Raw genomic sequence first — 27,947 nt, 5'->3', positions numbered from 1 at the left:
AGAGATAGAAATTCCGATGGAATCGGACAATCCGTCAGATTTTGAAAGTTTGCAATTTTACTAGAATTTTAATTAGTTGGATGACTCGAGTTTCAGATAATAATGTCGTGAAATTTTCTTCTAATTCGTTGTAGTTTCAATAGCTATGGATGTGCAAGATTTTTTATATTCCGTTTCACGGGAAAAAGTTTTTCTTTGAATTACTGCTACCGGTGAACGGAGCCTTAAAGAAACAGTAGGAATTAGCGATAATTGCAGAGACAGACACTGTGGAAACGTCTGTTAATTGTGAAAATTTTTAGATTTACGCCGAGTCTCGCACAAAAGAAAGCCATACGTTTCTAAAGAAATACTGAATAACGCTCTTGGAAACCAACAAAAAAAAAAAGAAAAGAGGAAGAAACGGAAATTATTCGATCATCGCGAGTTAATGAAATTGCATGTGCGTTTTCATGAAACTTTAAACGTTTAGATAAGATGATAGATTTTTTTTCAAACGTGTTGCATAAGAGGAATAAAACAGAAATGTAAGCAGAAAACGCAAAAGCAGAAATATAAAAGAAGAAACATGTCGTGGATAGATATTTATCAGCGTGCGAGTACGTGATACGAGCCTTGCGAGTAGATATGTACACGTGGGATTATCGTGAGCGATGCAAATCGTCATTAAGCCAATAACAGGCTACGACACTTGCGAAATCAACCGAGATCTCCTCAAAATGTATTGCTCTCTCGTTGAACGTTCTAACTTGGAGAAAAGTTGCTCGTGTATTCCTCTTACGCGTTGCTAACAATCCGACTATTTTTGTTCCAATCGTTAGAATTGATAATCGATATCTTAGCAGCGTGTACATTGAAATACATTTGAAATGAAAAATATGTGCATCAGGATTTGTATAACTTTTCATATAGACGTAAGAGATCGTCAAAATTTGTTAGAAGCGCGTTGAGAGAAGTCGAAATTCACTGGATGATCGAAGATTTAAAAGTATCCAAGTTTCGTCGAAACGTATCAAAATTAGTTAAAGATATGTCTAATAGAAACGGAAGTTCACAAACGATAAACAGAGATCTGAAAAAAAATCGTAAAAAACAAGATAATGCTAGAAATTTCAAATCAGTAAGAACTTGACAGAAATCCGTAAAAATTCCTAGACGATCGATTAAAAATCCGGCGAAAGGTATTCGAAGGAGTCGTTAAAGATCGTCGAAATTAGATTGAAAATCGGCCAAAAGTCGATAGAACTACATGGAAGTTGTTTAAAGCTGCATACCAGAAAAGTTAATAAAAATAAAAAAAAAAAAAGAATGATAAAGTCACGGATGCGTCCGTACGTTTACCAGAAGACAGCGTTTGCTTCGCGACGGATGACTTTGATTTCTTACCCGGAAGTGGCGCGTACCGCCCTGCTTGATGTAATAGCAAATTAGAGGTTCGTGCGTGGGCGTGATCGAGTGTCGAGGAGACAGAAGGTCTCGGAAAACGCGATGAAAACGGCTAGGAAACTCGTGCTCCGATCAGACGTTCGAAGCTGCCCATTTTATTAGAATAAAGGTCGCGAATGCGATAAAAGATCCCACTAGAACCAAAGCCTATCATTTATCCCTCCTCAGTGGATAAATGGAACTGGAAAGTTCGCTCGCGAGCAACCGATTAATTCGAGAGGGTTCATCGGCGGAACTAGGTGTCTGACGTTTTGTACGCGGAATTTATTACTGCAGCATTTTTATCACCTCTTCGTTCAATTTCATGGTCGATAAAACACTTTCAGTGATTGAGATCGAGCAACTTTCGCCTAGAGATGAAACGAATCTTCTGCCTCCCACACTCGCTGCTAGCCAAGGCGATAATTATTTCGACGTAGCTGAACAGCTTCCGCGGCTGAAGAATACGTAGTATATGGATGGCCTGTGTCTGACTGTGTTGATCTACTTTAGAGGCGGATTAATTTCACCAGCTGCGTCTCGCGCAAATAAGTATAGATAAGTTTCTTGATGATATTCGTCTATAAGAGTAGAAATTCTTATCGAAACGTGTAACGAGATGATGATAAATTGAATTGATAAATATAATTAATAATAAATTCGTAGTTGCGGCATGTTCGAATTGAATTTGATACCGAGTGAGTCAGTAGAAACTACCGTCTCAAGTAATTCGTTGTCTGTTGACTATATGAGAAAATGTTTCCAGGGAAATTTATCGTATTTAAGGAAATTACTCGGATGAGTAATATTTTTCGAGACGTTAAAGGGATCTTAATTTTTTTAAATGACATCTTTTTAAAGACATCCTCTACGAAAAAAGCTATTAGCTTACTTGTACCGGAAAATCGTTAGCTTGGTTGATATCTTAACTGCAACTTGTCAAAGTTGACGTACGAAAAACAAAGCAATGTAAACGCAAGAGTGTCGCTTCGCGTCTTCCCTTGTCTTACGTACATTAAATTTCACAAATTTATCGTCGTTGTATTTGTATGTTATATCTTTGCTATATTCTTTGTTATATTCTTTATCGTATATCTCGCTAAACGTTTGTCGAACCTTTAGTTGCATGCGATATACATAACGAAGATTAGTTTCTGGCTTAATACTATATACATATTGCATATCTCTCCTAATTAGATAGTCTTTGTATCTTTCTAACGCGTTTCTTTTTCCTCGCAGTAGCAGACGTTTCTCTTAACGTCCGTGTCCATTAACGAAAATTCTAGTTTCTGGCGTATGCAAGGCGTATGTAATTACTCGGCATTAGCCTTACTAGCTTTGTGGCGATGTAACAAAGCCGTTCCTTCGCATAAGCAAGTTTCCGTGTCGTAACGCGCGATTCTCATACATTAAAGTTCCACGAAGACGTCTTAATTTCGTCGAAACGATCGGCAGAGTTGCATATGATATGTATGTTGCTCCAGATCTTCAACGTAGAAACGCGAAAATCTTTCGTAAATCGATTCGTCGGATGGCATTTCTAGCGCTATTACACCAATTGACGTATGAAGCAACGAGAACATTATCCGTTATAATGGTTGGTGACTTTCGTGTCTCGTTATACTCGCTCGTACCGCCTCAAAGTTGTGCAACCACAATTTTGTTTGATAAGAGCGCGATAGAATCATTTTGCGAATCGCTCGTACGAACGAAACAATACCGTCGTCCTCGATTAAACTCTACAGATCCTTCAATCTTTTAATTATACAAGTGATTAAGAAGAATCTTTTAATTTAACAGAAGCACTTCCGGTGTTAGTAATAAATGTAAAGTATTATAGTAAGGATATCTAGGCCCCCCGGTATATTTTCATATTTGTTCGTTCTAAGTCGTTCAATTTTGAATATAATAGCGTGAAAATCACATTAAATGCACATGTTGTTACAAGGCCTTTTCAACTTTGATTTACCCCCCCCCCCCCTTTGAAGTTTGAAATTGAATTGAAATTTTGGCTCTGTACTCAACAGCAAATACTATGATTATTATTATTTTTAGAAATATCAGATAGAGAGAAATATTTAGAGAAATTAGAGAATTTTATTTGCTTTCTAACAGGCAATTTGGTGATTCCATAAAAAGTTAATAAACAGTGTTTCTGGCTAATGGTACATTGTTCATTCGTAAAATTTATATGCTGTCGTTACGAAGTATTCAAAGTGTCCGGATATCTATAAACGTCCGTGTACGTGACTTCAAGAACACACGTATAATCTTAAGTAGAAAATCTTAATGATCGTGAATAGCATATACGTGGATGGAATAATAATAAAAAAAAAAAGGGAAACGGAGAAGAAAAGAAATAATTGGCAATGCAAACGTTAAAAACTGAAAAATTTCACGTTACGTCAACATTTTATATGACATGCACGTCCAAACAAACAGCTATATTAACCAGCTAAGTGTATAATCGTATCGAAGTATACATATATTTGAGATACCATCGAGATCGAAGCGAGACTTGAAAGCCGGCGAGAGCGTATCCTTGAAATCTCTCGGTTCTCCATTTCAGGATCCCCGTCAATCTACGATCAAGACGGTCTTTCTAATTCATGCATCGTGACGCCGTGTATGGACGTAGGCAGACGATGATCTTGAGATTAGAACGAGCTCCTCTCATTCTGGAATTCGCTGAGGACCGTGAAAGGTAAATACAAGAAGTCGAAGGAGGAAAGGAAAATATCTTTACCAATTTATGCGTGAAACCTAAAAATCGCTAATGGTTAATTAAACAAAAGAATTACAAACGGAATAGTTAATAAATAAATAAAACTGATAGTTGTTTTCTATAAATGCGGATACTCGGATTACATATTTGTAAAATTTACTCGTAGCGTTGCATTCTACTTTATTAAACAACTTTTATCATTCTTGTATAACGTGCGTGACATTTCTACCAGTTTTACCAATAACGTTAGTTTCATTTTATTTCAATTTATCACGATTTGGATTTATTTATTTAATCTTGTTTCGTTTCCATTGGTATTCGATATTTCCAGGTCCTCGATAGATTTCAATAATATTTAAAGAATTAAATGATAATAAAATAGATTTCAAGGAACTAAAGTTGCAATCGAATAACTCGACGCATACTTAGCATGAACAGTTGTGTTCAACGTATGACCAAAGGATACCAATGGAGGATTAAATAATCACGGAAGTGAATTTTTCGATGACCCAATGCAAGAATAGAACGCTGTTTACTTTCACGAATCAGTGGCATGCAAAGGAAACAAAGACCGCGTTGTGGCCGATTCGCATGACTGTGAAAGCGTACGGAACACAGAGTTGTGGACACAACGGGATCAAAGAGTCGTGGCATCGATTAAACAAACCACCCCTTTAGTTCGTCCCCTTTCTTCCGTCTAGAAAACGAGTCTCACCGACAGTTTTTCGTAGACGTACGTACACTTCAACGCACAGTTTGTAGTACACACGTATACATGGGCACTTTAAGGGAGCAGCTTAGGGAACTTTATAGCTGTAAACAAGTTTGCTTTGTGGAGCTGAGGTAAACAGGTTCACCCACAGGTGCGTACACAGAAACGTATCCAGGCGGTGAGAATTAGCCATTGCGTATTCAAACGAAACAGCTTTTTCTCACACGTAATTCACGCTTGCTTTTAATAACGAATACCGCACATTCAAACAGTTTGCAGAATTTTATTTATGATTTACAGTAAGAAATCGTATACCGCAGTTTAAGATAACAATCTCGTAAATACGTTTATAATAATTGGTTAAATTATAAGATTAGTTTATTTCTGTTGAATTGTAAAATTCGATTGCTTGTTTTACAACAATGAACTATAAAGAACGAGAAACTTTACGTAAATCTCCTGGACAGAATAATCGACGTGTTCGATCGTTTTATTTATGTTGAGGTTATTCGATGTGTAAACAGAGAAAACTCGTGGATAAATTGTAAGGCAGAAAATATATTTGAATAGAAGTGTAATTATAAGTAAGAATACAATTTGAGCTGGTCCAGATCCGCACGCTAGCTATGTTGCCCAATAACTGAAAACCCCGAAGCCAACGTCGCCTGTCTACTGTTTATGGTCTGTCTTCGTCGCAGTCTTTTGTCTACACGCTGTCGATGGCTTCGGTGCTTGAGAAAACTAAAAATGACCAGATGTAGAGTTTTCTTAGAAGTGAAGACCACTTCAACAATTTAAACATTGAGTTTCTAATTTAAGAATCAAGCGTCGTGCGCTTTTGCATTTTCTGATTTTCCATAGATGCATATGCATGTACGGTTTAACTATTATTTTCTAAGCAATATATTACGACGTTATCGCGACTTACTTTCAATGAATTTTATTTGCAACGAATCTGTCTATTTAACTTTTACCTGCGCGCATCCGCACGATTGACGACCTTACGTATGTACATAAGCTACGATCAGGTGTCAAAATCTGCATAATTGCACGCCTGTCATCGAAGTATATGTCACGCTACCTGTCCCCCCGTTTGCATACACGCGCGAATAAAACGCATGCACTGCGGTTATTGCAAAAAAGGGACAAGAACACGAGGATGTCATCAACAACGGCGTTCCACATTAACTTCCGCCCGGACAAATAACAGAGATTTTCACAGAGAATCCGGGTCACAGGCACGAAATGGGTTTCACAAATCAATTTTCTACTCCTCGTCCTCCTCGTCTTAAGAGAGAAAAAAAAAGAAAATAAATAATTCATTTAATCTCGCTACAATGCTTCAACCATTTTAGTATTCGATCGCATTTAGCATTGCTAAACTTATCTTAACCCGAATCTCTCGCAGCTTCCGCTCATAAATTAACCGTTCCACTACAAAAGCTTAAACTCGACGCGATCGCAAATAATAAAGCAATTACTATCGTAACACGCTCTAAAGAACAAAACCCTAAAACAAAGAAAAACTGTATAATCTAAGGGGAAGATCGAGATGGCTCCCATGTTTCTTTTCAAACATCTTCCTTCTCGTAGTTACCAAAGTCCATTGTCAAAATGGGTCTGGCGAACAATGGGAACGTTCTTCGTAGATTAAACCTAATGTCGGTAGCCTGAGTATGTACGCTTCCACGTAATCTATCTTAACGATCTTCTTAACGAAAATATCACAAAACTGTTTCCTTAGAGCTATAAATATTTTGGTCGGCTACGTAACGATTAATTTAGAGAAAAAGCTCAGTCTTAGAACCAATCTTTGCAAATAGTTTTCGCTCCTACGCGCGACCCTGATGCGGTGCCATTTAAATAGGCAACAGACTGACACTCGGTTACCGAACTTAAAATATTCGATTGTTAACCGATTACTCTCTCGATTAATTCTTTACTTGCTACTTTACTAATCATCGATGATTGAATTATTCGTAGGATTAAAATCGACGATTGTATCAGGCCGCTCTGCCAACAAAACAAAGATACCAACGATCTTCCGTAACAACGAGGACGCTAACAAAATACTCGTTCGTGTCTCATCGTTATTTATATCGTTCGCGGTTGTTCATGGCTGGTCGCATGGCAGTAGGGAAAGTAGTTCGAAACGAATGGAAAAAGAGAAGAGGAAAGGGACAGCGACGATGACGATAATAACAATAAAGAGACGATAGGCACCGTGTGGCCTGGTGCAGCGAATGGCACGGAAACTCGGCGCATGCCCGAGCTTTTAGACGAAAGGCGGAACCACACAGCTTTTCGCCGACCAATGTGATGTTGTGGGTGGTTCAGGACGACCTCCAGCTTGCGCGGTGCTTTCCTCAACGGCCATGTCGCACCAGCCGGTCCTATAACTCATCCTTCAGGTCCGCCGATCACCGATAAGCGGCCACGATCGAACGGTTTTATTGTCGCTGGCGTGCGTCCGTTGTCGAAAATAAACGTTCACCCGGTGAATCGATACGATTTCAACACGGTTGGTAGAGAAGGCAAGCAAAATAAAATGAACGGTGTAACGGTGGATCGGCATGAAATCGCGAGCCGAACCAGCATGTGTATGGTAAAACGATGGTAGATATGGCGAGGAAATGTAGGGGAAACAACACGTCGGAGATAAAAGAAATAGTAGGTGATTAATGTTATTTCAGAGAGCTGCTTTCCATCGATTTGCACGCTACGGAAACTTCAAGTATAAACACCAGATTCGGAACAGTTGCGGCTCGTCGATGAGCTGGAGAAGGATGCTGGTAATAAATGGAATCTTCTGGTGATACGTTTGTGGCGATTGCTACGATATACAGATGAGAGATTTTGAGAGCTTAATGCGATTCGTTGTTGTTAATCGGTCGGAGAGCAATGGTATCAAAGCAAATATTTGATTCCGGAGTATGCGTAGATTCGCTTCCATCATCAGCCGAAACATTAACATTTTCCAAATATTCTTTGTTTGCCGATAATGCGTGGCTGCTGCGTGTCGAAGTGACATACAACGGATTCTATCGAAACACGAATTGTCGAATAAGTACTAGTGGCAATTAGATAGGCAGCGATGAGAAATATTATCCAATAGTAAATTGCATAACGCTTCTTTAATTTATGATAATAAAATCTCGTATTCGACATATTAGAATCATATCGGTAAATACGCAATAAACTTGAAACGAAATCGGTGTGTATGCATTCGAGGGTATTTAAAACCCGAGATTTCTTCAATTTCTCGAGTACGTCTTTTTCGTTGAGTTTTGTGAATCGTACCGTTTCGTTAAAAGAACTCGAAAAGATCCCTTTTGCACTGGTCCGATATTGATTTGAGGAAGAGCATCGAGGAAAGTTGCGTTCGTAGAGGCGCAAGGGCGCGAGTGGCAAGTAGTAAATTGCCTCTCGTGACGACACCGTTTGTTGCAATTTATGGCCGCCATTACTATATGGAGTATAATAAACTAGTGCTACCGGTACAGCTTACCTACTATTCGTCCCTATTTATAGACAAATTCGACGAAGGTGAAACTAGAGCGACAGATGCGATCATCCGCGGAAGAACGGAAGTAGAGGATATTCCTCTAATCGATAAGTAGCTTTGATTATTATCGCTGCTGCTGCATTTCGTGCCTCTACGTTGCAGAAAAGATTGCAGAGAAATTAGATGAGAAAGATACAGAGGCTTCGTGTCTGTTGCTTCTCCGATTTTTATTTTAATTTAGCGAGAAAAAGATTTCTGCGTTCATTTCCTACTCTTCTTCTTCCTCTTCCTCCGATATATTCAAGGATTTTCGTGTGGAGATAGTTTAGAGTTTAGAACGAAGCAAACAGCTTTGGCGCGTTATACAAAATCGGAAGAGACCGGTATTTATTCTCGCGTTTAGCGACCAGTTTACAGTTATGACTCTCGGTAAAACCTTCTCTATACACCGTATGCCTCGGGTCTCTAGATAACCTTGTTTCCTTTCTTTCCTTTTTCCATAGCAAGAAAGAAATAGAAAAAGAAAGATCCGACGAGTTGGAAGTTGGTTAAACTTCTTGCCAAATCGACCGTGATTAATCAATCATTTCATGCGCTACAAAAAAAGAAGGAAAGAGCGAAGGAAAAGCTGATCAACTTCCATCAATTTATCTAGTAAAACAGATGGCACGAACAAACATAATTACCGAGATAAACTTCAAAAAATATATCTACTATCAGCCTTTATATGCTTGTTTTTTATTTTATACAATTATTACGATATCTAACCATCTTATGCAGCGATGATTATACAAACTCAGAATCAAGCTACATAATTTAATTGACGCGAAACAGACTTTACCCACTGCCCAAACAACTCACTTACATCCGAGAAGAACCGTTTCCTATTATCTATTCAGCGCAGCGAAAAAAGGAAAGAAAGAGAAACAAAGAGAGAGAGAGAGAGAACGTTTCATAAGTCTAGACGGAACTCGAAAAATCGATTGTTTTGAAACTCTGCAGCAAGAATAGGATCGCGTCACGCTAATCGTATCTTTCTATTCAATGACGCTTGATATACGTACGTATATGGAACTGTGCACAGTAACTGCTGCATAGACGCATCCATCTACGTACGCAGTTACATAGCGTAGACAGGCGTGCACACGTGCACAAGCACGTTGCCATTAACGCTCATTTTGCGTCGTTGCGTCGTTCTGCACGGACCAGCGATAAGCAGCGTACAAATCAGGAAAACCGCTTTTGATTTTATACACAGACGAGCAACCCTTTCCTATCAGATATCACGCAACGCATCGTTCAAACGATGTGTCTTTAATTTCCGATATACAGGGTGTTGGGTAAAACAGTGTAATTATAGGAATGTCAATGAGAGGATGAGTGAAAGATATGTAATCAACATGGATCGTAATATGTCTCTTTTCGATGGGAAACGCAGATGCTTGTTTTCAGCATTTTAATGAAATATATATTTAAGAAAGCGTATTGTAAAAAATAAAAAAATGTTTCCCATGCGTTTTCTTCTCATTTTCATCTTTCTCTCGCTCGTAAATGACAGATGGATTAAATCGTCTTGGCTCAAAGATTAATCGAAATTACTACTGTTGGCTGTAGTGAAACTTCACTCGGGTCTGAAGTCCATTTATACGATCGAGATTTAAATCGGTATTCGATCAAAGTACTATCCAGATTAAACAAGATGCATTTATCCGATCGTGAATTGCTGCTATTTAAAAGAGAAATCACAGGTAGCAGAAATAATCAATGAACTGATAGAAACTTACGTACGTGTATACGAATTGTTTATTCACCAGGTTCGGACAAATGGAGCTGCACTGTATTCGAACTGACGATCGAATGCAGAGATCGAGCTTACATAATAATATACCGCGGAGAGAATTAATTAGCAACGAGGAAAGTTCGCGCGGCTATATTTAACACAGCTATACTAACTTCGTTAGATGTTCTGTACGTCTTTCTTGCCGATCTTCGACGGCTTTCACGGCTATCGTTACGACGTGAGAAAGATCGATGGTTCGCCATGAAATCGGCGTGTTTTTTTAATTACTACGGCACGCTAACTTTTAACGTTAATTATCGTTTTCTAGAGGATGCGTAAACATCTTTAGATACGCGAATGAGGATAATATCAGAGATATTAAAATCAGAAAAAATCTAGAAGGAGCCGACGACGAACCTTCCTGGCAACGAACGTAGCAACGAACAATTACTTTGACGACAATCGTGCGACTGTGAATAATAGCCGATAACGAAAACAAAAATAAAGTGAAATGTTGTCGATGATGTACACGGTACGCGTTGTTTATTGACACGGGTTATGGCCAAGTATCGAGCTGTTAATTTCAAATAAACGGAAAAGCACGTTCACCGCTGCAACTTTCACTGTCTGCCAGCCACTGCGAGCACAGAGAATACTGGAATTGTTGGTAAAGACCGACGAATTGCGGTAATATCCGAGAGAGTTCGATCCATCCAGCGAATCTCGGCGGTCGCGCATCGGCGTGCTTCTCTTTCTCTTTCCGTTGTACTTTGTGTTTTCCAAAATATATTAAAACCTTTTGATAGATTGTACAGTGGCTATGAAAAGCACGTATCAACACGCCATTGTATCTATTCTATCGTTAACTAAATTCAAGTATACCGGCTCACGAACCTATTTAAACGGTTACCATAGAAAATTTCTATGCCCGTACTGTATGTATTATAAAAATATTTTGAAATTTCATTAGCACTGTAATGAGACACGACCACTATATCGTAATACTTTCACGAGCATGCGTATATATTATAATAAATTTCGTATCATTTAAGTAACACTTTCATAAGATATTATGAAAATGAAATGTAGAATCTGATAAAAAGCCACTTCAACTGAAACCGAGTGTATGGGCCAATACATTTTCCAGTCATTGTATAGAGCGTTATTAGATGTATGTAGTTAACTAAACGTGAAATCGTTAGAATACAAAACGATCTGGTCGGAAAATCTCGGCAAGGACCTTGAATCCACGGCAATTATTTGACTTCGTGGAGATCGTATTTCATTTCCGTTCATCATTTTCGTTGCTTTTTGTTCGTCATTACTAGGAACTGATAAAGATATTTTGTTAGCTATTCGTAGTGATAGCAGACAGATCTGTGCCAATTACCTCCTTTACATAATCCAAGTTATTTGTCTACCTATTACTTCACTGCCTGGTCCTTAACGAGTTAAAGTGACACGAATTAAAATTTAGTAGCCGTTGCGTAAATTCAAATTGCTTCAATGACAGGTATTCTAAACGAGATCGACCGAGCTAATTCAGTAAAAATATACGTTGCCATCCTATGCAACAATACGCGCGCTATTCGAAATTAACCGAATTATATTAGGAAATTAATCGAATTTCCATTGAAAGAGTTTCTTATGGACTCTTTCCGAAAATTCTGCTTAACTTTCGAACTCGAAGGAACGCGTAGCGATTGCAGGCTTTCCATTGATGGCGTATCTAAGAATTTTTAAAAATATCACGTTTTGACTGAAAAGCTACGCTGTGAGAAACGATAAAACAAAGTATACTTATATTCAAGTGTTTGGTACTTCGATGCTAAAGAATCTTGACACGTTACGTTAATGAAAAACCTGAGTCTACTGTCTATAATTTTTTAAATGTCAAGGTCAAGAAATGCAAATAAATGTTTTTCATCTTATAAGCATTGACATATTTTCTAAAAACGTACGTGTGGGAACTGGGGTGAAAATTTATTTCATAGCATGCTCTGTCAACGATATGTTAATATTCGACTTAATCTAATTGTCTATTTTCTCATCTTAATCGCGTTCGACGCATTTAATCATATTAATTCAGGAACGAATGATTCAATGTAGTCGAAAAACAAGTTCTCCGTGTGTACACTGCTCGCGAGAGCATGCTCGTGGAAAGATCAAGTTGAACGGAGAGAAGCATTACATTGCAACCTCCGACCCAAATAAAGAGTGCTACGGTGCACTCGTTGCAGGTGAATGCACCCGGGAGTCCAACATCCAGTGCGATTATTAGAAAAAAATCGTAAACACGTGGAAAAACGACGAATAAGACGAAAGAATTTTTATGCATATGCTGTTCCGCTGATGCTATATAACAGATAATTATTACATATTTCGCCGATGACTCAAAGTTTACTTAAATTTCTCATATCTACGAAATATTTTTTATTCTGATTACGCCATTTTATCATTGTGAAAGAAACGTTTTATGACGATGGATATCTTACAGAAAAAAAACCTAATTTTAAAAGATACAACTTACAACGTAGTAGAGATTTTTATGCATTTATAAAGACGTAAATAATGTAAAGGGTGTACGGGTATATAATTAGTTTCATTTTCTCAACTATCGTCGTAAAAATCTGAATTCTGCTTGAACACGCATAAGTTAGTGACGATTATTAGAAGAAGAAATAGTAATTTCGTAACCACAATGCCAGAAAACTAAATTAAATTATATAGATTGACTAGAAACGGAAATTACGAATGAAATGTTGCATTAACGCATCATTGATCCTTAATGAATTAATTTCGACCGATGCTTGGTACGGATGACTTAACGTGACTTCTTACGAAATTAAGAGACACGATGACTCATACGAGTTTTGGTTCCGAGGGGAAGAGTATAATAGCGGTTGTTGCATAGTTACAGTGGAATAATGGCAAGAAATGATGCAGCACGATGCATTGAACTAAACGTGTAACAGGTATGTGAAGGCGGTTTTTCCGCGAGCATGGAGGGGAGCTGCACAGTCAAGGCAAAAGTAGGGTAAATGTATCCACGTAGGCACACGACTCTCCTTTGAAGATCAATCAGAGCGAGCTAAGCATTTTGCAAACAGAATTCTTCGAATTCAAGCGATTCAGGAAGAATCTATGAATGATACTACGCGACAACAATATTTGAATTATTCAACAACTCCAGTGTACCGACACACCTACCACGCTAGCGTACATCTAAATTGGATCTATATCGACGCTATCTTTAGAAATATCTGTGTTCTTACATAGTTTTATTCAGTTACACTACATGTATAAGATATTTCTGGTTTGGGTAGTTTTAGTACATAGTAGTTATGATAATTATGATAAGTTAGTAAAATATACTTATATTTTTATATAACTTAATAAAAAAAATAAAGATACTATAATGTTCCGCTATATTCGTTTACCTATGTCACGAAAGGTTAGCCTTGCAACTGTTTGAAGTATCTCCGTTAAAAACAAACTCCTCCATATTTACTACTTGATTCGTTGATCGTCCATACTACGATCAAAAGTATCTACATAAAATCCAACAAAGAATAATTCGCAATAAGGAGAAATTTCTCTGATCATTTTCATACTCTGCATCACTAAGGAACAGGCTTATTAGACTCTAGAATATTCGAGCAGAAAAGAAAGAGAAAAAACGCAGACCGGGTAAGGTCAAACTGGAGCAGGATAACGCTGTTTATCTGGTCATCTGTTTGAGAGTAAGGAGGCTGGAAGACGAAAACGCACGATGAACCGTGTCCGGTGCGTTTAAGGTCAATGCACGGGGAACTCGAAGCAACCGAAGAACGCATTTGTATGGCGCACACGGTAAATGCAAGGTATATGGCGAACGCTAGGGATCCGCGACATTCCCGTGGCTGTCATGCTTGTCAATCGTCGCGAACCGTTCCACCGAGCTGACTGGTGAACGCTTGCAATTTATACATATATCATGCACTCGAAACACAAGCGGTAACAAAACGAAACTCTGATGGTACTCACCGAGAATCGCCTGGAGGGTTTGCTCGTCCCCGTCCCCGATGACATCCATACCTCCGTTGATAATCGGACCCCTGAGATCTTCCGGGCCCGATCAACGGGCCCCATTTTGTCTCCAGGCTAGAATGTCACTCGACGCGACGTCCCACATAGTACGCAACGTTTAATGTAACTCTCTTCCGTTTTTCTCTCTATCTCTCTTTCTCTTTCTGCCTCCTTCTCTGTCGCCTTTCTATCTGTTATTCTCAGTCTCGCGGTTGCACTGTCTGTCTCTTTTTAATCGTATGTTTCTCTCGAAATTTCACCAAATAAGATAAGTTCACTCCTTCCGTGTGGTCACTCCGTGTTTCCTCGCACCTTCGAACGCAGCGACACGATCTACGAGCGATCGACGTCGAGAATCGACACGGTGAACGACAATGAAAGCATCGCAAAGGAGAAAAAGATTAATCCAATACAGTATCCGAAAGAAGTCACTACTTGAACCAACTTTTGTATATCGTCCTTTTTGTTCTTCCTTTTCTTTTTTTCTTTTGATTCTTTTGAATTCAACGAAACGATTTCTCCGTGCGTTATTCTACTGCTGACTCGTACACCCAGGAGCCGTGTCGAATCCCGAGGCGCGGACTAAACTTCAGTTCCGTGGCCGATACCACACGCACACAATACGTAATACATGCAAACGCGCCCCGTGCATGTCGCGCCGAGAACGAGCTGGTCACGTGATACGCGTCAGTCTTCGAACTGCAAGGTTTGAAAGAACCGCGCATCGTCGCTCGCTCGTGAAAATGTCCTTTGATTTTGTAGTTAATGGTTGTTGATTCGAGTTTTCGTTGTGGAGTGGTCGATGTTACTTAAGATATCATTGCGTGATGTATTCGTTGAAACGCTGTAACAATTTATATGGTGATTTTAAGGCGCAAAGAGGCGTAAATGAAGCTGAATATCGATGAAGCGATTTGTACGACTCAAGATGGCGGCACCGAACTTAACGGCGTTTCGCGCGGTAAAACGAAATCAGTGGATTTGACGTCGGAGTGATTGTTTTGAAAATTGCGAATACATTTCCTGCAGATTGAAAGGATTCCTTGTCATCAGTTGTACGTGTTTGGAGATATGTAAGTTATTAATATATTTTTCATTTGTATATTTGAAAAGAATGCAATGTAGTTCTCGTGATTATTTATTTTTTTCACTTGTTAATGATAGTATATGTAAGTACGTATAATGGGATTTCTAGAATACAGAATAATTTCTGATTGGCTATAAAAATAGAATTTTATTCTTAATAAATAATGATCAATGTCATTTCTCAAAGTAACAGTTATGTAGAACGATCGTAGCACATGTGTTGTATATATAATATATACATACATTACATTTCTTATAATCTAGAGAATATTAAACAGATGATATGTGAGGAACGTTGATATCATTTTTTGTAATATATACACTACAGATTGAATTAATTTCATGGTACATATAATGCAAACGTTTGATAACATTTTCTACGGAAATTTATATTTTAATGTATTAATCAAAATGGCGGAGTACGAGTTGAATCCACGAATTGAATTTAACGGACTTTATTTTTGGAAATAAGTATACAAATAATTTGTCGGTAAAGTATAGGAATTTGAATAAACATAGAAAATAACTCAATAAAATTCTATTATAAAATCATAATAATTACAAATAATTCTTCGCAAACAAAATTCAACATACGTGGCCGCGATAGTACTCCACTTTGCCAAAAAATTACACATAAACATTGCATGGGTACTATAAACATTTATTACGTCACATAAGTACAGTTGAACACCAAAGGGTTTCTAAATTATTGTTATTGTTATCGTTACGTTATTAATACGTTTACATTAAAGTTTGCCCAAGGCTTTATATGTATACTCATAAATAATTTACTCTCAATTTGCTTACACAAATACATAGTCTCTTAAATATATTTTGCTCTCTGTACAACATATGTACAAGTATATATATGTATATATATTAGTATATATGTATACATATCACAATCTTTCGCTCAAAAATACACGTTCACACTTGTTCACTTACAAAACAGAAGAATTCTGAGGCATTATATCGACAATTCGAATAGTTGATGTTATAACACATTCGATTAACAGACTGAATATCTTAAAATAACATTTGAACTCGCTACGGCATATCCATACAGACAATTGTCAAAATTGCATACAATTGTAACAGTCTGAAATCGAAACGCACAACTTAGTGGAATTACGGTGAGAATTAATTATAAAAAAAGAACGAATCAAAGATTCCATTACAACGATCGATAATCATAGATCTTACAGAGTCTGCAATATATCTCGTAACGGTATGCGATAGTAATGAATATTAATAACTTTGATACAACGTCGAAATCGAGTTATATGCAATATTTCTATGCAGAGAGACATTTCTGTTCAAACTATTGCCATTCTTGTTAATAAGTTCTTTTCAAATTTTCCCTAGAAGCTCGTAACCACACTTATTGTCACCTATAGACTAATACAATATTCAACCGAGCAAACTGATTATTATCAAGAAAAAAAAAGCAATGGCTCCTTTAGTCACTAATTCATAACATTGTATTGGAATTTCATTAAATATTAATTTATTCAAGCAGTAAACAGAATAAATAATTATAGTTTTGTACATAATACTTAGAGAGAATGTTATACAACAACTATAACCTTGCTTTGCTATATGAGGAATCGATAGTTTGCTTTTCGAGGTTCAGATCAACAAATCCGTCCTACAATTTGCTATCTCTTTTTCTCCTTTCTTTTTTCAAGTAAAACTACGTTTCTTACGATCTTATAACATCATGGATTTTGTTTTGGATCAGAGAAACATATTATCTCTAGTTAGATTTATAACTTATATAATAAACATATTGTACTACCTGCATTCAGTCTTTATTGATAAATTAATTAAAAGTCATGGAAATCAGCGTATAAGTTTTACCGTTAAATTAACTAGGAACTACAAATAGGATAAAAATATTTTAATCGACGTGGGTCCCAATTTTATAATAATTTGCTTTTCTGTATATATGGTTTCATTTTGAAATAATCATTAACAGCTTTTAGCATTCATTTCTTTAACTGTAGTATTAGACAGCAACATCAATTTTGTAACAGTTTGCTGCATTGGAAAGCTAACAAAGAACTGCTTGTAGAAAGTATAGGATTCTGAGAATATTATAGATGCAAGTATTTATAACTGACAAATCTAATTTGTAACACATAGAGAATGCATAAAAATCTGAATCGATACTCAGATAAACCCTGATATCTCGTGAGTCAAATTGAAATGTTTTTTTTTCATTAGTCAAACAGTTTTAATTCCGTTTAAGAATATCGTATTCTTTAGAACATGAGTCAATAAACCGTTTATCTTTGTCTTGAGCTTTGTGACTGATATTAATTGTCAACGATTCGTCATGGCAGTATAGAAATGGCAGCTTATTTAGTGAGACATAACTCATCTTGAATAGCTGAAAGTCAGATAAGACATCCGCTGGTCTAAAGTTGAGATTCTTTCCATAGAATTTCCTCCATGGTATAGATATTCACACCTGGACGAAGTAATATGTTGCAGACAATATCTCATAGTCGTTTCGTAAATCTTTTCATAGTAATTCTCAAACAAATTTTTTCTTCTAGTGAACTGTTATCAATTCCCACAATCGCGTTATTTATGGTTTCAATCCCCTGAACTCGACGCTTTACCACCATCAAGCGTCTGTTCGTACAGACAAAGTGCACGATGAACGAATTCGTACTGTTCTGCCGTTTGAACCATACCGCCCCTGTCATATCTAAAAAAAAGATGTAATTTTTAAATATTTAAATCTAGCAACATATAATTTAACTCGCAATTAAATTGCCGGATTTCAGTTTAATTAAAAGAAAATATCTTGTACCTCATTTGACATAAAATACCCAATACATCAACATTTCCATCTCTTAATAGCTGTATCATTCCTGTGGCTAAAGCTATGAAACAACCAGTTCGTCCAATTCCTGCACTGCAGTGAACAATAACCGGACCTGGTAAAGAATTTATTTCTGCGGCTAAACTAACAAGGGTATCCGCAGCTTGAGGTACGGCATGGTCCGGCCATGAATCATACCTATAATTGTTTGTTAGTATTACATTAAGTGCTTTAATAGCACCACTCGAAATAACCAAAACATAGCAAATTTAATCTAATTACCAATAATGCTGCACGTGTCTTCTGTCTCCTTCGTATCGAAGTTCTAAATCTCTGATTATGTAACCTTCTCTCGTATCGATAGAGTTAACGATGATGGTAAACGGTCCACTTTGTATGCGATTATTTTTATCCAGCGGAAAGTATGCTTCGCATTTTGTTTTAGCGGCCTCGTATAGCTTCGTCATCATAACTATCGCTGGTACTTTTTCTGCCCAGACCATTCTCCAGAAATCACCCACAGTGTGAGGTAATGGTCCCTGCGTTGCAATATAGCGAACATCTTCCCCATCATAACCCTGTTAAATTAAAATCGATAAACTTAAATTGAAATTTTGTATATTTAAATAACTTCAATTTTTGTGTATTCCATTTTGTCTTGAACGTACGTACCCGAATATAATTGGCGTTAATATAACTAGAAAGAGGATCATCAGCAGAACCCGGTAAAACCACCCTTGACTGTGGGTTTGGTAATACGGAACAATACCTATTCTTCACCCCGGATCCACAAATATCTAATTTCTCAGGTAAGTTGAGAGGAACCTCCCAAAACTCTTTGTGCAATGATGCTGGATCACTGATTGCTTTTTTAAGTTGGGCTCTTGATAGAACGTTTCCGGCACTTAATAAAAATTCCTCCGCGGTACATTCGCGGGTAGGCGTGACAATGTGTGGTGGACTTTCCGGAGGAGGTGCCAATTCTATAGTCAAACTTGCGCTTGATCCACGTCGTTCCAATAATCCTTTAGCTTTTATACATATTGGCTCCGGTTTGCGTTCTGGTATTGCCACCGACATTACCTAAGGATAGAGGAATTCGTTAATATTGTAGTTGTTACTTGACGACTATCTACATTATTCTAAATAATGGAACATGCCTCTGGTAAACCAGTAGCTTGTGTGACTGATTGGACAGTCTGAACAGACTGAATGGATGGTTTTGCTGCAGGTTGATGAACCCATTCAATTGATCCTTTTGCAGGCTTGATAGGCTTTTCTGGATGACCTACAGCACCTTCCTCTACCAAACCTCTCCTGTCACCATCCTCTGTATCTTTTTCACGCGACATTTGTTTCCGCAGCCATAACAAAACCTGAAAGAGAAATGAAATTAGACATAAATATCTTGCCCAACCATATGCAATGGGTGATATAGAATTGAAATCTTACCAGGAATGTAAAGAGAATAGCGCCACCGATGGCGCAAAGTACTACGAACATAGGCAATTGCCAATCTGGCCATGATAAATTTGCAGTGGAGCGTACCTCCTGACCTGTACGGGTACTAAGTTGAGCTGCTTGCAAATCCATTCCAGCATCATCCAGTCCCGTTATGGACTGTGGGATCCTGTTTACCAAAAATTGCATTTTAAATTGATATCAAATTTATTGCTATGTGAGTTAATAATATTTATTAATATATAGTTAATAATAGACAGAAAGTTTTTTGTTTATGTACCTATGATGAGACCTAGCAGACATTCCCTCTGTAGATGGCAATAAAGGAATAGGCAGCACAGTATCTGCGTGCCACCTTTGTCCAGTAATTAAGTAAAATTTCTCCAAGGGATCTGATCTGTCATCGTTGCTAGAGATGTCGTAATAATTTGCATCATTTACATAATGGTTAGTCAGAGGAGTACTCGTACTTCCTGCAACAAAATTTTAATTCATTGGATTCAAATTGTTTTAAAAAATCCAGTATCATAATATATTATATTCCTATCTTACGTTGTATCATACTATGAAGATACTTAATACTTATCGATATATTAAAAATAGTTCAATTAATTTCTACAAAAAAATCTTATCTATATCTCTATCACTATCTATACAAAGAATGTTATTAGATATGAAATATCCTTTAATGTCATAATATAACGACACTCATAACACACTCACAGTAATTGACATTCGTTTATCTCGAGAATAACAACCAATATCATTAAGATATACAGAATATAAATATAAAGTATTTGCGCGACGTGACACGTGGGGTAGCACACGCGTTATGTCAGAACCTCAACAACAAAAAAAAAAAAAGAGCAACACGTTTCGCGTTCTCTCTTTTATTAACGCAATATCAAACACCTTTCCATGATTTCGCACGATTTGTCATTTAACAACGACATGTTCCACTCGACGATAATTTGAATTCCTTTGAGTCTCATAAAGAGATCCTCGGAAGCGATTCCTTCCGACTTCCGTGCGGTTACGCAGGAAGTAAACATCGCGTCAATTTTATGAACGGAACACCAAGGAAACTCTGAAGTGGGGAAGGGTAACAAACGCGAGCAGATGGAGTATACACCAATGAGAGAACTGCATGTGACAAGTGGATGAATAGACGTCGTTCCAGTCACTGACACAACTGTACACCGTGTGTATACATCCACTTCCCATTTACACACAAATACGAAAGCGAAGAACACGAATAAACTACATCCTGTTTTCTCGACCGTGTGTATAGAGAGAACTAACGTATATGTATCAATGTATGTATATAATATTCACACAAATGAAAAAAGAAAAGCAAATATTTAAAAATATAAAAAAAAATTCGATCGGTACCTCTCGTCAGAAACAAACACACGTAGAATACGAAGACTGTACGATTAAGAATAATGTGCGAGCCACGATTTGAAAGTAGCGGTTGCGTGGACATGTAAACAGCCATGTTGATATCGTTAACAGAAACTAGTCTGTCTCGTCTGCGCAAGCTTCTCGTTCGAACTGTCGAAGACATCGTTCGTGTACCCTGACCTGGGCTTCGGTTTACTTCGGCCTTGCACTCGGTTATGTACGGGAGTATATACCAGCCAATCAGCGGTAAGATACACGCAAATGACAGCCAATCGCGTGCTCGATTTACTACCAACGCCAGGAATTTGGCGGGAGGGACTCAAGGTGAATGAAAGCGAAGCACGTGCAACTAATGATAGTAAAGTGCATTCGGAATCAAGTTTTACGTTTGCCCATTGAGACCGGAGCGAGAAGCGTTTCTGTGTTCCGTCTCAGCCATTGCACGACTACACGATGTTTCGATTCGTTCGATTTCGACATCGCGCTCTCACGCGGTCGGTGTCGTATTCTCTTCCGGTAATACCGTTCTTTTTCTTCGCGTTAATAAGGAGTCCTCTTTCGACGATTACGCGAGTACACCGTGATTCATAAGTAACGGCACATTCCGAAATATTGGAGTACATACAAGTTTTAAGCTTTTAAAGTTTCTACGATCTCTTATATTATGTAATATATGAGATTTTGATCTATTATGTTGAAAATATTTGACTTCTTTCAATATGTTATATAAGTTCCCAGGATTTTTACGATTTCCAAGATGTTTTAAGATTTGTCGGAACTTTGCATATTCAAGATTTATTAGAACTTTAAAGATTGAAGATTTATCGATACTTTTGAGAATTCTAAATCACTCTGGAAGTGACTCGAACTCGCACAGTGTCAAAAACCTTTGAATCACTTCCAAGTTGAGATTCGAATATCTGTCACTATTCATAAATTTCCAGATACTTTGACCGACGGCACAAATCACAAATTAAACAACTTAAAGACAAACAATTTTTCAACCAAACAAAATTGTTCTACGAACATCACAACTTTATCGTTGCATATTGGTTTCTAAAAATGAACTTTATTTCGTTGTAATATACTATTACGTATAGCTCGGCAAGAAGAAAATTATTGCAGACCTTTTCACTTTTAATTTCGTAATTCGGTTACACAATTACAAAGATAAACAAGTGTCTGATTACTTTTGAGCGCCAGTATACATATATCCACAGAGAGTTTGTCGCGATGAACAAAGGGGATTATACTATTTATATTACTTCTATCGTTAAGGGAATTCAGTTTATGAATAAATCAAAGCAAGAAGAACACGCGTATCTCCCTAAGAGCGTTTATGGGTCATGGATACCCGTCACGGTGGTTAACATTAAAAGAAATATTTTTCTGATGCGCTGACGCATCTTGGGGATGAATCATTCCACGCACGTATACTCTATGAAATTAAAGTTTGTCACGAAGAAACGAAAGAATAAAAAAAAAAAAAGAAAGAGATGAAAAATTCGATCATCTTGTTACATATTACCGTGTATAAAAACTCTGTCGAAACACTGCCTCATGTTTGCGTCGATATTATACTTTTCCATCCGTTTGAAATCGTTAAACGACCGTGATTTTTCTACGATTCTTTCTTCACACAAGCAATATCGATCGATTGACGTAAAACAAGCGATGAAGCAATCTTCCTTTATCTCGTGACAGACACATGATGCAAAACAGCGTCGATCTTGCTCCGAATTAAAAAGCAATAGTCTGTTAATATTGGCTCGATTTTATCAATTGTTCATCGGTTAAGACAACATTGAATCGAGCGAACGTCTACGCGCGTGTCTTACGCGTTTCTCAAGAATATCTCAGTGAATCAGAAAACCGGATGTCGCCCATTCATCCCTGCCATACGGCCGACATCCAATATTCGTTCTGTCGAATTGGTTCTTCTGCTTCTATTTATTCTCCTATCTTCCAAATTTCCACAAACAAAATTCTACTATCGTAATTTATAATTTCGACATCTAAAATTGTCCTGTTTCTCTAAAATTGTATCCTCTGAAATATTTCTCTTCTTTCTTTCAATCTTTCCTCGTCGATATGTATTTCTCTTTCTAACGAGTCTTTCAACGTTCCCTTTAAGTTGAGTCAATGTTGAGTAGCAGCATACTGCAATAATTACTCATATAACACAGTACCGGTACTGTATTCCACGAAGCTGATGTTCAACGAACTGCGGTTTCTCTGAAGCTGCCTACCGATCCCTGTCACTCAACAATACTGATCAATTGCCATTGTTGTAACACCGGTACAGGCTGAAAAAATCAATAAACCACCGTAGCAGAGCCGAATCTTCGAAACTACCCCTTCTTTATCCGACGGATTCGTAAATTAATTGATTCGAGATCAATGTCATGGACGAGCGGAGCCAATTCTGCTATCCGTAAATACCCGAACGTCCTTTGACATGATTGATCGTACAAAGTAATTCTTAACAGAAAACATCCGTGTTTTCCATACTTTTCACCTTCAAGAAAATATATCTAAAACGCGTGTCGATTGACTACGTTTACTCGATAACACTGAGTACGTTAATTACACGAACGACTTTACGACTAATCGACTGATCGATCGTACAACGGTAATTGTTAAAAAAAAAAAAAAAATATTCAGGTATTCTGTACTTTCCAATTTTCAGAAAATAATATTTCGGATACACGTTGCTCGCTCACGTTTGCCCGACAGCACTGAATACTTCGATTACAAAACCATCTGCCTTTTAATAAACACTTTTTCCGCTAACATTCGATAATATCCTTACAACTGACTCAACGATAAGATAAATGGGCGAATTGTTAAAAAAGTTCGCTGTTTGCTTATGAATCACTCGTCGAATTTAATGTGTATCTCGACGTGTATTTCAATTAGGTTGAGAAATAGCGATGTGGAGTCGAGGTCATAAGTATAAAGAGAAACTGATGTAAATCCGCAATGAATGAAATGAAAATCGATGGAACACAGATCGAAGCACTGGGAGGGAAAATTATTGGCAGAGACGAAGTTTTGCGAGTGTACGGGAGCGTAGAACCGTACGGAGCGTAGGGCGGTCGTGGCACCGACTAAATTAGAGGCTCCATTCACCCTTCGGAGAGAGCTTGCGAGCTTTCGCAGGGCGCACGCAGCCAGACACACACTTGCGTAAAATTGCGTGTCGTCGATTCGAACGAGAAACGCGTGGGCAGTATCGAGACGTCTCTCAAGGGTTTTTTTTTTGTCCAGTACTTCGCCGAGGGAAATGCAAACATACGAGGGAGAAAAATTGAGAGATTCGCCGGAATAAAATCCTCGTTGCCTAAACGTCTCTCGACTATTTATGACTGTTTATCATTTCGCAAATTCTTTCAATTTTATAAAAAGATGAATTCTAGCTATATATGTAAAAGATTATTTACACGACACGCGTCACATTTGTAAATTTAACGAAAGGAAATGGGGGTTGATTTCCAAATCGATTTTTCGACGAGATAATTGAGGAACATTCGATATAGAATATAAGAACTTAAGCGAAAAGTGAATTACAATTATATTCATATGGAGAATTATTCGTAGTATAGCGCAGTTAAAAAATATTATCGCGAATGTTGAAATTAATTTTTCAAGAACAGCATGGAAGAATATTCTGGAGAATAACATCGTGTATATAAATTACGATTGTAAATTACGTAACAGGATGCATTGACGTTTTCCTTTGTTAAAAAAGAAACTTCTAATCACCCTATTAATTACCGTAGGGCGGCGAGGCACGATAAATTGTCAGTCAAAGGATTTTACCATCCTTGCCATCCTCGAACTCGATGAAAAGTCGTTTAACATTTACTACAAAACCTTGGTTATTCATCGTGAGTCATTGGCCGCGGTGCTCGTGACGACCGTTGATAAAGCGCATTTGCGAATCGTCGAACGCTCTATCGATTACCTGTATAGCGTTAAAAATATGCAACATTCTTCAATTTATTTTACCTTATTTGGAAATTGTACAAAGAGAATTTTAAATTTCTAGTTATACAACTTCTATAATTTTACTTTTACCTTTATATTTATCGCTGGAAAATATTGAATTAATCGCGTGTTGCCGACCAATTAAGGGCAAATTTCTAACTTCTAATTTTATAAATTTTACAGCTTTACTTTTATACTTTAATGCTCATTAGGTGGAAGTACCTAATCTGGTCGCGATTAAGCTGTTTGAAAATTCGAAATTTTATCCAGCTAGAGGAGAACGACAGGAACGAGTGGAGATATAACGAGCGTGGAAAGAAAATCTGCGAAAATTGCGAAAGTTTTACGGAGCTTATTTTCGAAAGCGTGGGTGGGAAAGAAAATCATGGGACAGTTTCTAAGAGCAATAAACATAACCACTCTAAGCAGTACCTTGACATTTCCTTTTTGAGACGTTTTGCTTGGTCAGTCGGGGCTTCCTTCGTCCAGAAAAGCGGCTGTCACAGCGTGTTAGAAAGCAAAAGAAGAGAGGATAATCCTACGGCAATTTTCTCGATGCTTATTCGCCAAGCACGTGCGACGTGCAACTCCGCGACTTCCGTTCGTTATCTCTGACTTCCTTCTTTTTTTCTTCCTTGCACGCCTGCAATCGTACGAAAATCACGCACATATTGAATATCTAATGTTAGGACGAATATTTGAAAATATAATCGAATATTTAACATTAATTAACATGAATATCTAACGCAGATCTTCTGAGAAACCAAACCGGCGAAATCCACGTTTCACTCATTTAATTAATATATTCAGTGCCCGCTAAAGAAATGATTTACTTCAATCGGTTCATACGTTGTAAGAAGGCGAAACGAATAACGAAAAATTCTACGGTAAAAAACAACAATGATTGTATCGTCGTACTCTGTAACTGAATCGAATTGGATACAAATAAGACATCGATTAGAAAAATGTATGGGGTAATAGTGACAGAATGTCCGGCTGGAGAATTCCTCTTGAAATATTAATAGTTAATGGTGATCGCGTGATTGCATTTTTAACAAAAGATGATACGAGCCGCCACCGCGCCGTTAAAGTAAATTAGACTATACCGAATCGATTTCCCGGCGGTAGGTTGTCTCATGGTAGAATGACTCATAGGAAATCTACGTGACCGTACTTCTGAATCGTCTAATTAAAACGTTGCTTAGCCTCGCACGCGAATGTAAATTTCAATAATTTCATTTTAATTTCCTAATTATCCTCGAGCAAATTACGATCCTATGCAAATAGGAAAAAATTTACGATCAAAGCTTCGTTTATATTTCCTTGGATCGTTTTATCGTTCATCTGTAACGACCGATCTTTAAGGAATAAATGGATCGCTGAAAAGCCACGCCGGGCAACCCCGTAAATGATAACGCACAGAAGAATCATAATTACAAGGGTTATTTTTAGCAAAATTGATCTCTGAGCTCGTAATTACGTATACTATCTGCTACGAACGAGTAATTAATATTCATCGAAGAAGACAATGAATTTATTTCCGAAGAATTGATTTATGTGTCTATAAATCCTATCGCGTAAAGGTGGAGTTAGTCAATTTGCACGATTTAATGGAAATCAACGTACTCACCACCTCGGATCGAATCAAAATCCGTGGGTAACGCCCGCTCACCTTTAAGTACACATAAAACACTGGTCGGTTAGTTTCTCGGTCAACATCGCGTTCCCCATTCGGTGTCCCCTATCACCGAGCGCGATCCTTGAAAAATTCATTGTCCCACGTCTGTCACGTTTCAAGCGGAACAAACGGCAAACACCACCGCGACGGTCCATTCAGAGATCACCAGCGGAGGATCGTCGGCGTCGATTCACCCTTCGGCGTGTTGCGGCTGTTACAAGTAGTAGTTGACCATCGGCCGCGCGCGTGTACTCCGCGTGAGATCGACTACGTATATCCTTGATAAAACGGTGCTTTCGCGGCTTTTCTGTCCTAACTTTCCTCGATTTCTTGTCTCGTGTCGTCTTATCGGTCTTTGTCCCCTTTCGAACCTTTAGAACGTTAGATATCGGTCAAGATTTAATCAACGCGTAAAGGTCTACTATGTAGCAGTGTACCAACGTTCGTCGTCCGTGTTTGGATCGAGGAACAACGTATCAATCAGATCTTGTGACGAGGTGGAAGTCGCGCGACGCCGACCACTTGCATCGGACGCATCTGAATGGCGTCTGAACGGGTTGCAAAATGACGGCCAACTGCATTCACCTCTTTCGGTGGCCGTGGAGGGTGGCGAGGTGGAGTGCAGACGCGCGCATTCGTGACACGGATACGAGGCGACCCACCTTCCCCTCTTTTACAGTGCACAACCACCAGCCAACCCCGCTTCATCCCCCGAACGAACCAGCCACCACGATCGACAGGGTGCTGCGGCTACCGATGGTGTCGCTCTTTCTTCTTCCTCTCTCACGAACCACCCCTCCTGGTTACTACCTGCATACTTTTCCATTGCCTCCACCCCGTTTTCGAGGTTGCCACGCATCGTTCGTCTTTATGAGAGAGGACGGGACCATGGCTCGCCTGTGTGCGCTGCTCCGTGTCTTCGTGTGTCTTTTCTTTCAGCTTCGACGGTAAGCAGTTTCACGCTATATTATTTTCGGATAGTTCAGGGACGGTTTAATCTCGCGTGGAGATTCATCGGTCCGGCCGGCGTTTTGCTCGACCTATTTTACGGCCGTTAGGGTAATTCGGTTTTCGAAGGCGTTCGACAAATCGCTGGATGGAAAGGCAAGGGCGGATCGATCGAACTTTTAAAATAAATCCTTGTTAAACCCTTGTAATAGAAAGTCACGCCTCCGGTTCGTAGTATTTTACGGTCAAAACGCAAAGGAAGTTGCTTCTATTTGAAGAACTGGCGGGAAAGTCCATTTTTCTTGATTCTTATTTTTTTTTTTTTTTTTTTT

General features: G+C 38.1%; 2 protein-coding genes across 8 annotated transcripts in view; both read right to left on the bottom strand.

The window, feature by feature from the left end:
- Positions 1-14,833, bottom strand: part of LOC100740819 (myelin regulatory factor-like protein) — a 68,087-nt gene extending 53,254 nt beyond the window's left edge. For all 6 annotated transcript variants that reach the window (XR_002946022.2, XM_024365264.2, XM_024365265.2 and 3 more), the window contains exon 1: positions 14,174-14,833. Coding sequence is in view for 5 of the 6 variants with exons in the window: in XM_024365264.2 (XP_024221032.1) it covers positions 14,174-14,222 (49 nt within the window). In the remaining variant the exon portion in view is untranslated. The remainder of the gene's footprint in view (positions 1-14,173) is intronic.
- A 2,662-nt stretch (positions 14,834-17,495) lies between these two features.
- On the bottom strand, positions 17,496-21,177 carry LOC100740699 (tyrosine-protein phosphatase non-receptor type 5). 2 transcript variants are annotated; one of them, XM_012381550.3, is made up of 8 exons: positions 20,988-21,177; positions 19,872-20,068; positions 19,587-19,781; positions 19,295-19,510; positions 18,807-19,217; positions 18,417-18,712; positions 18,123-18,332; positions 17,496-18,017 (listed from the first exon to the last, which is right to left on the bottom strand). In XM_012381550.3, exons 1-8 carry the CDS (start codon positions 21,160-21,162, stop codon positions 17,903-17,905), a joined length of 1,815 nt encoding a protein of 604 aa, XP_012236973.2. In that variant the 5' UTR covers positions 21,163-21,177; the 3' UTR covers positions 17,496-17,902. The 2 variants fall into 2 exon arrangements, with proteins under 2 accessions (XP_012236973.2, XP_003486815.3); XM_003486767.4 differs by having other exon boundaries at positions 19,587-19,764; positions 19,876-20,068; positions 20,988-21,158.
- Positions 21,178-27,947: the final 6,770 nt, after the last annotated feature.

Source organism: Bombus impatiens, unplaced genomic scaffold (assembly GCF_000188095.3).
Source record: "Bombus impatiens unplaced genomic scaffold, BIMP_2.2 scf_0133, whole genome shotgun sequence".
Lineage (NCBI taxonomy): Eukaryota > Metazoa > Arthropoda > Insecta > Hymenoptera > Apidae > Bombus > Bombus impatiens.
Note: the sequence above shows the minus strand (reverse complement) of the source record. Positions and strands in the feature narration are given on the sequence as shown.

Excerpts from the sequence above, each read along its gene's own strand:
- LOC100740699 (XM_012381550.3), bottom strand. The coding sequence starts at position 21,162 with ATGTCTTCGACAGTTCGAACGAGAAGCTTGCGCAGACGAGACAGACTA. Across the intron at positions 18,713-18,806 it reads TTAACGCCAATTATATTCGG|GGTTATGATGGGGAAGATGT; the intron begins GTACGTACGTTC and ends TTAATTTAACAG. Across the intron at positions 18,333-18,416 it reads AGACACGTGCAGCATTATTG|GTATGATTCATGGCCGGACC; the intron begins GTAATTAGATTA and ends AAACAATTATAG.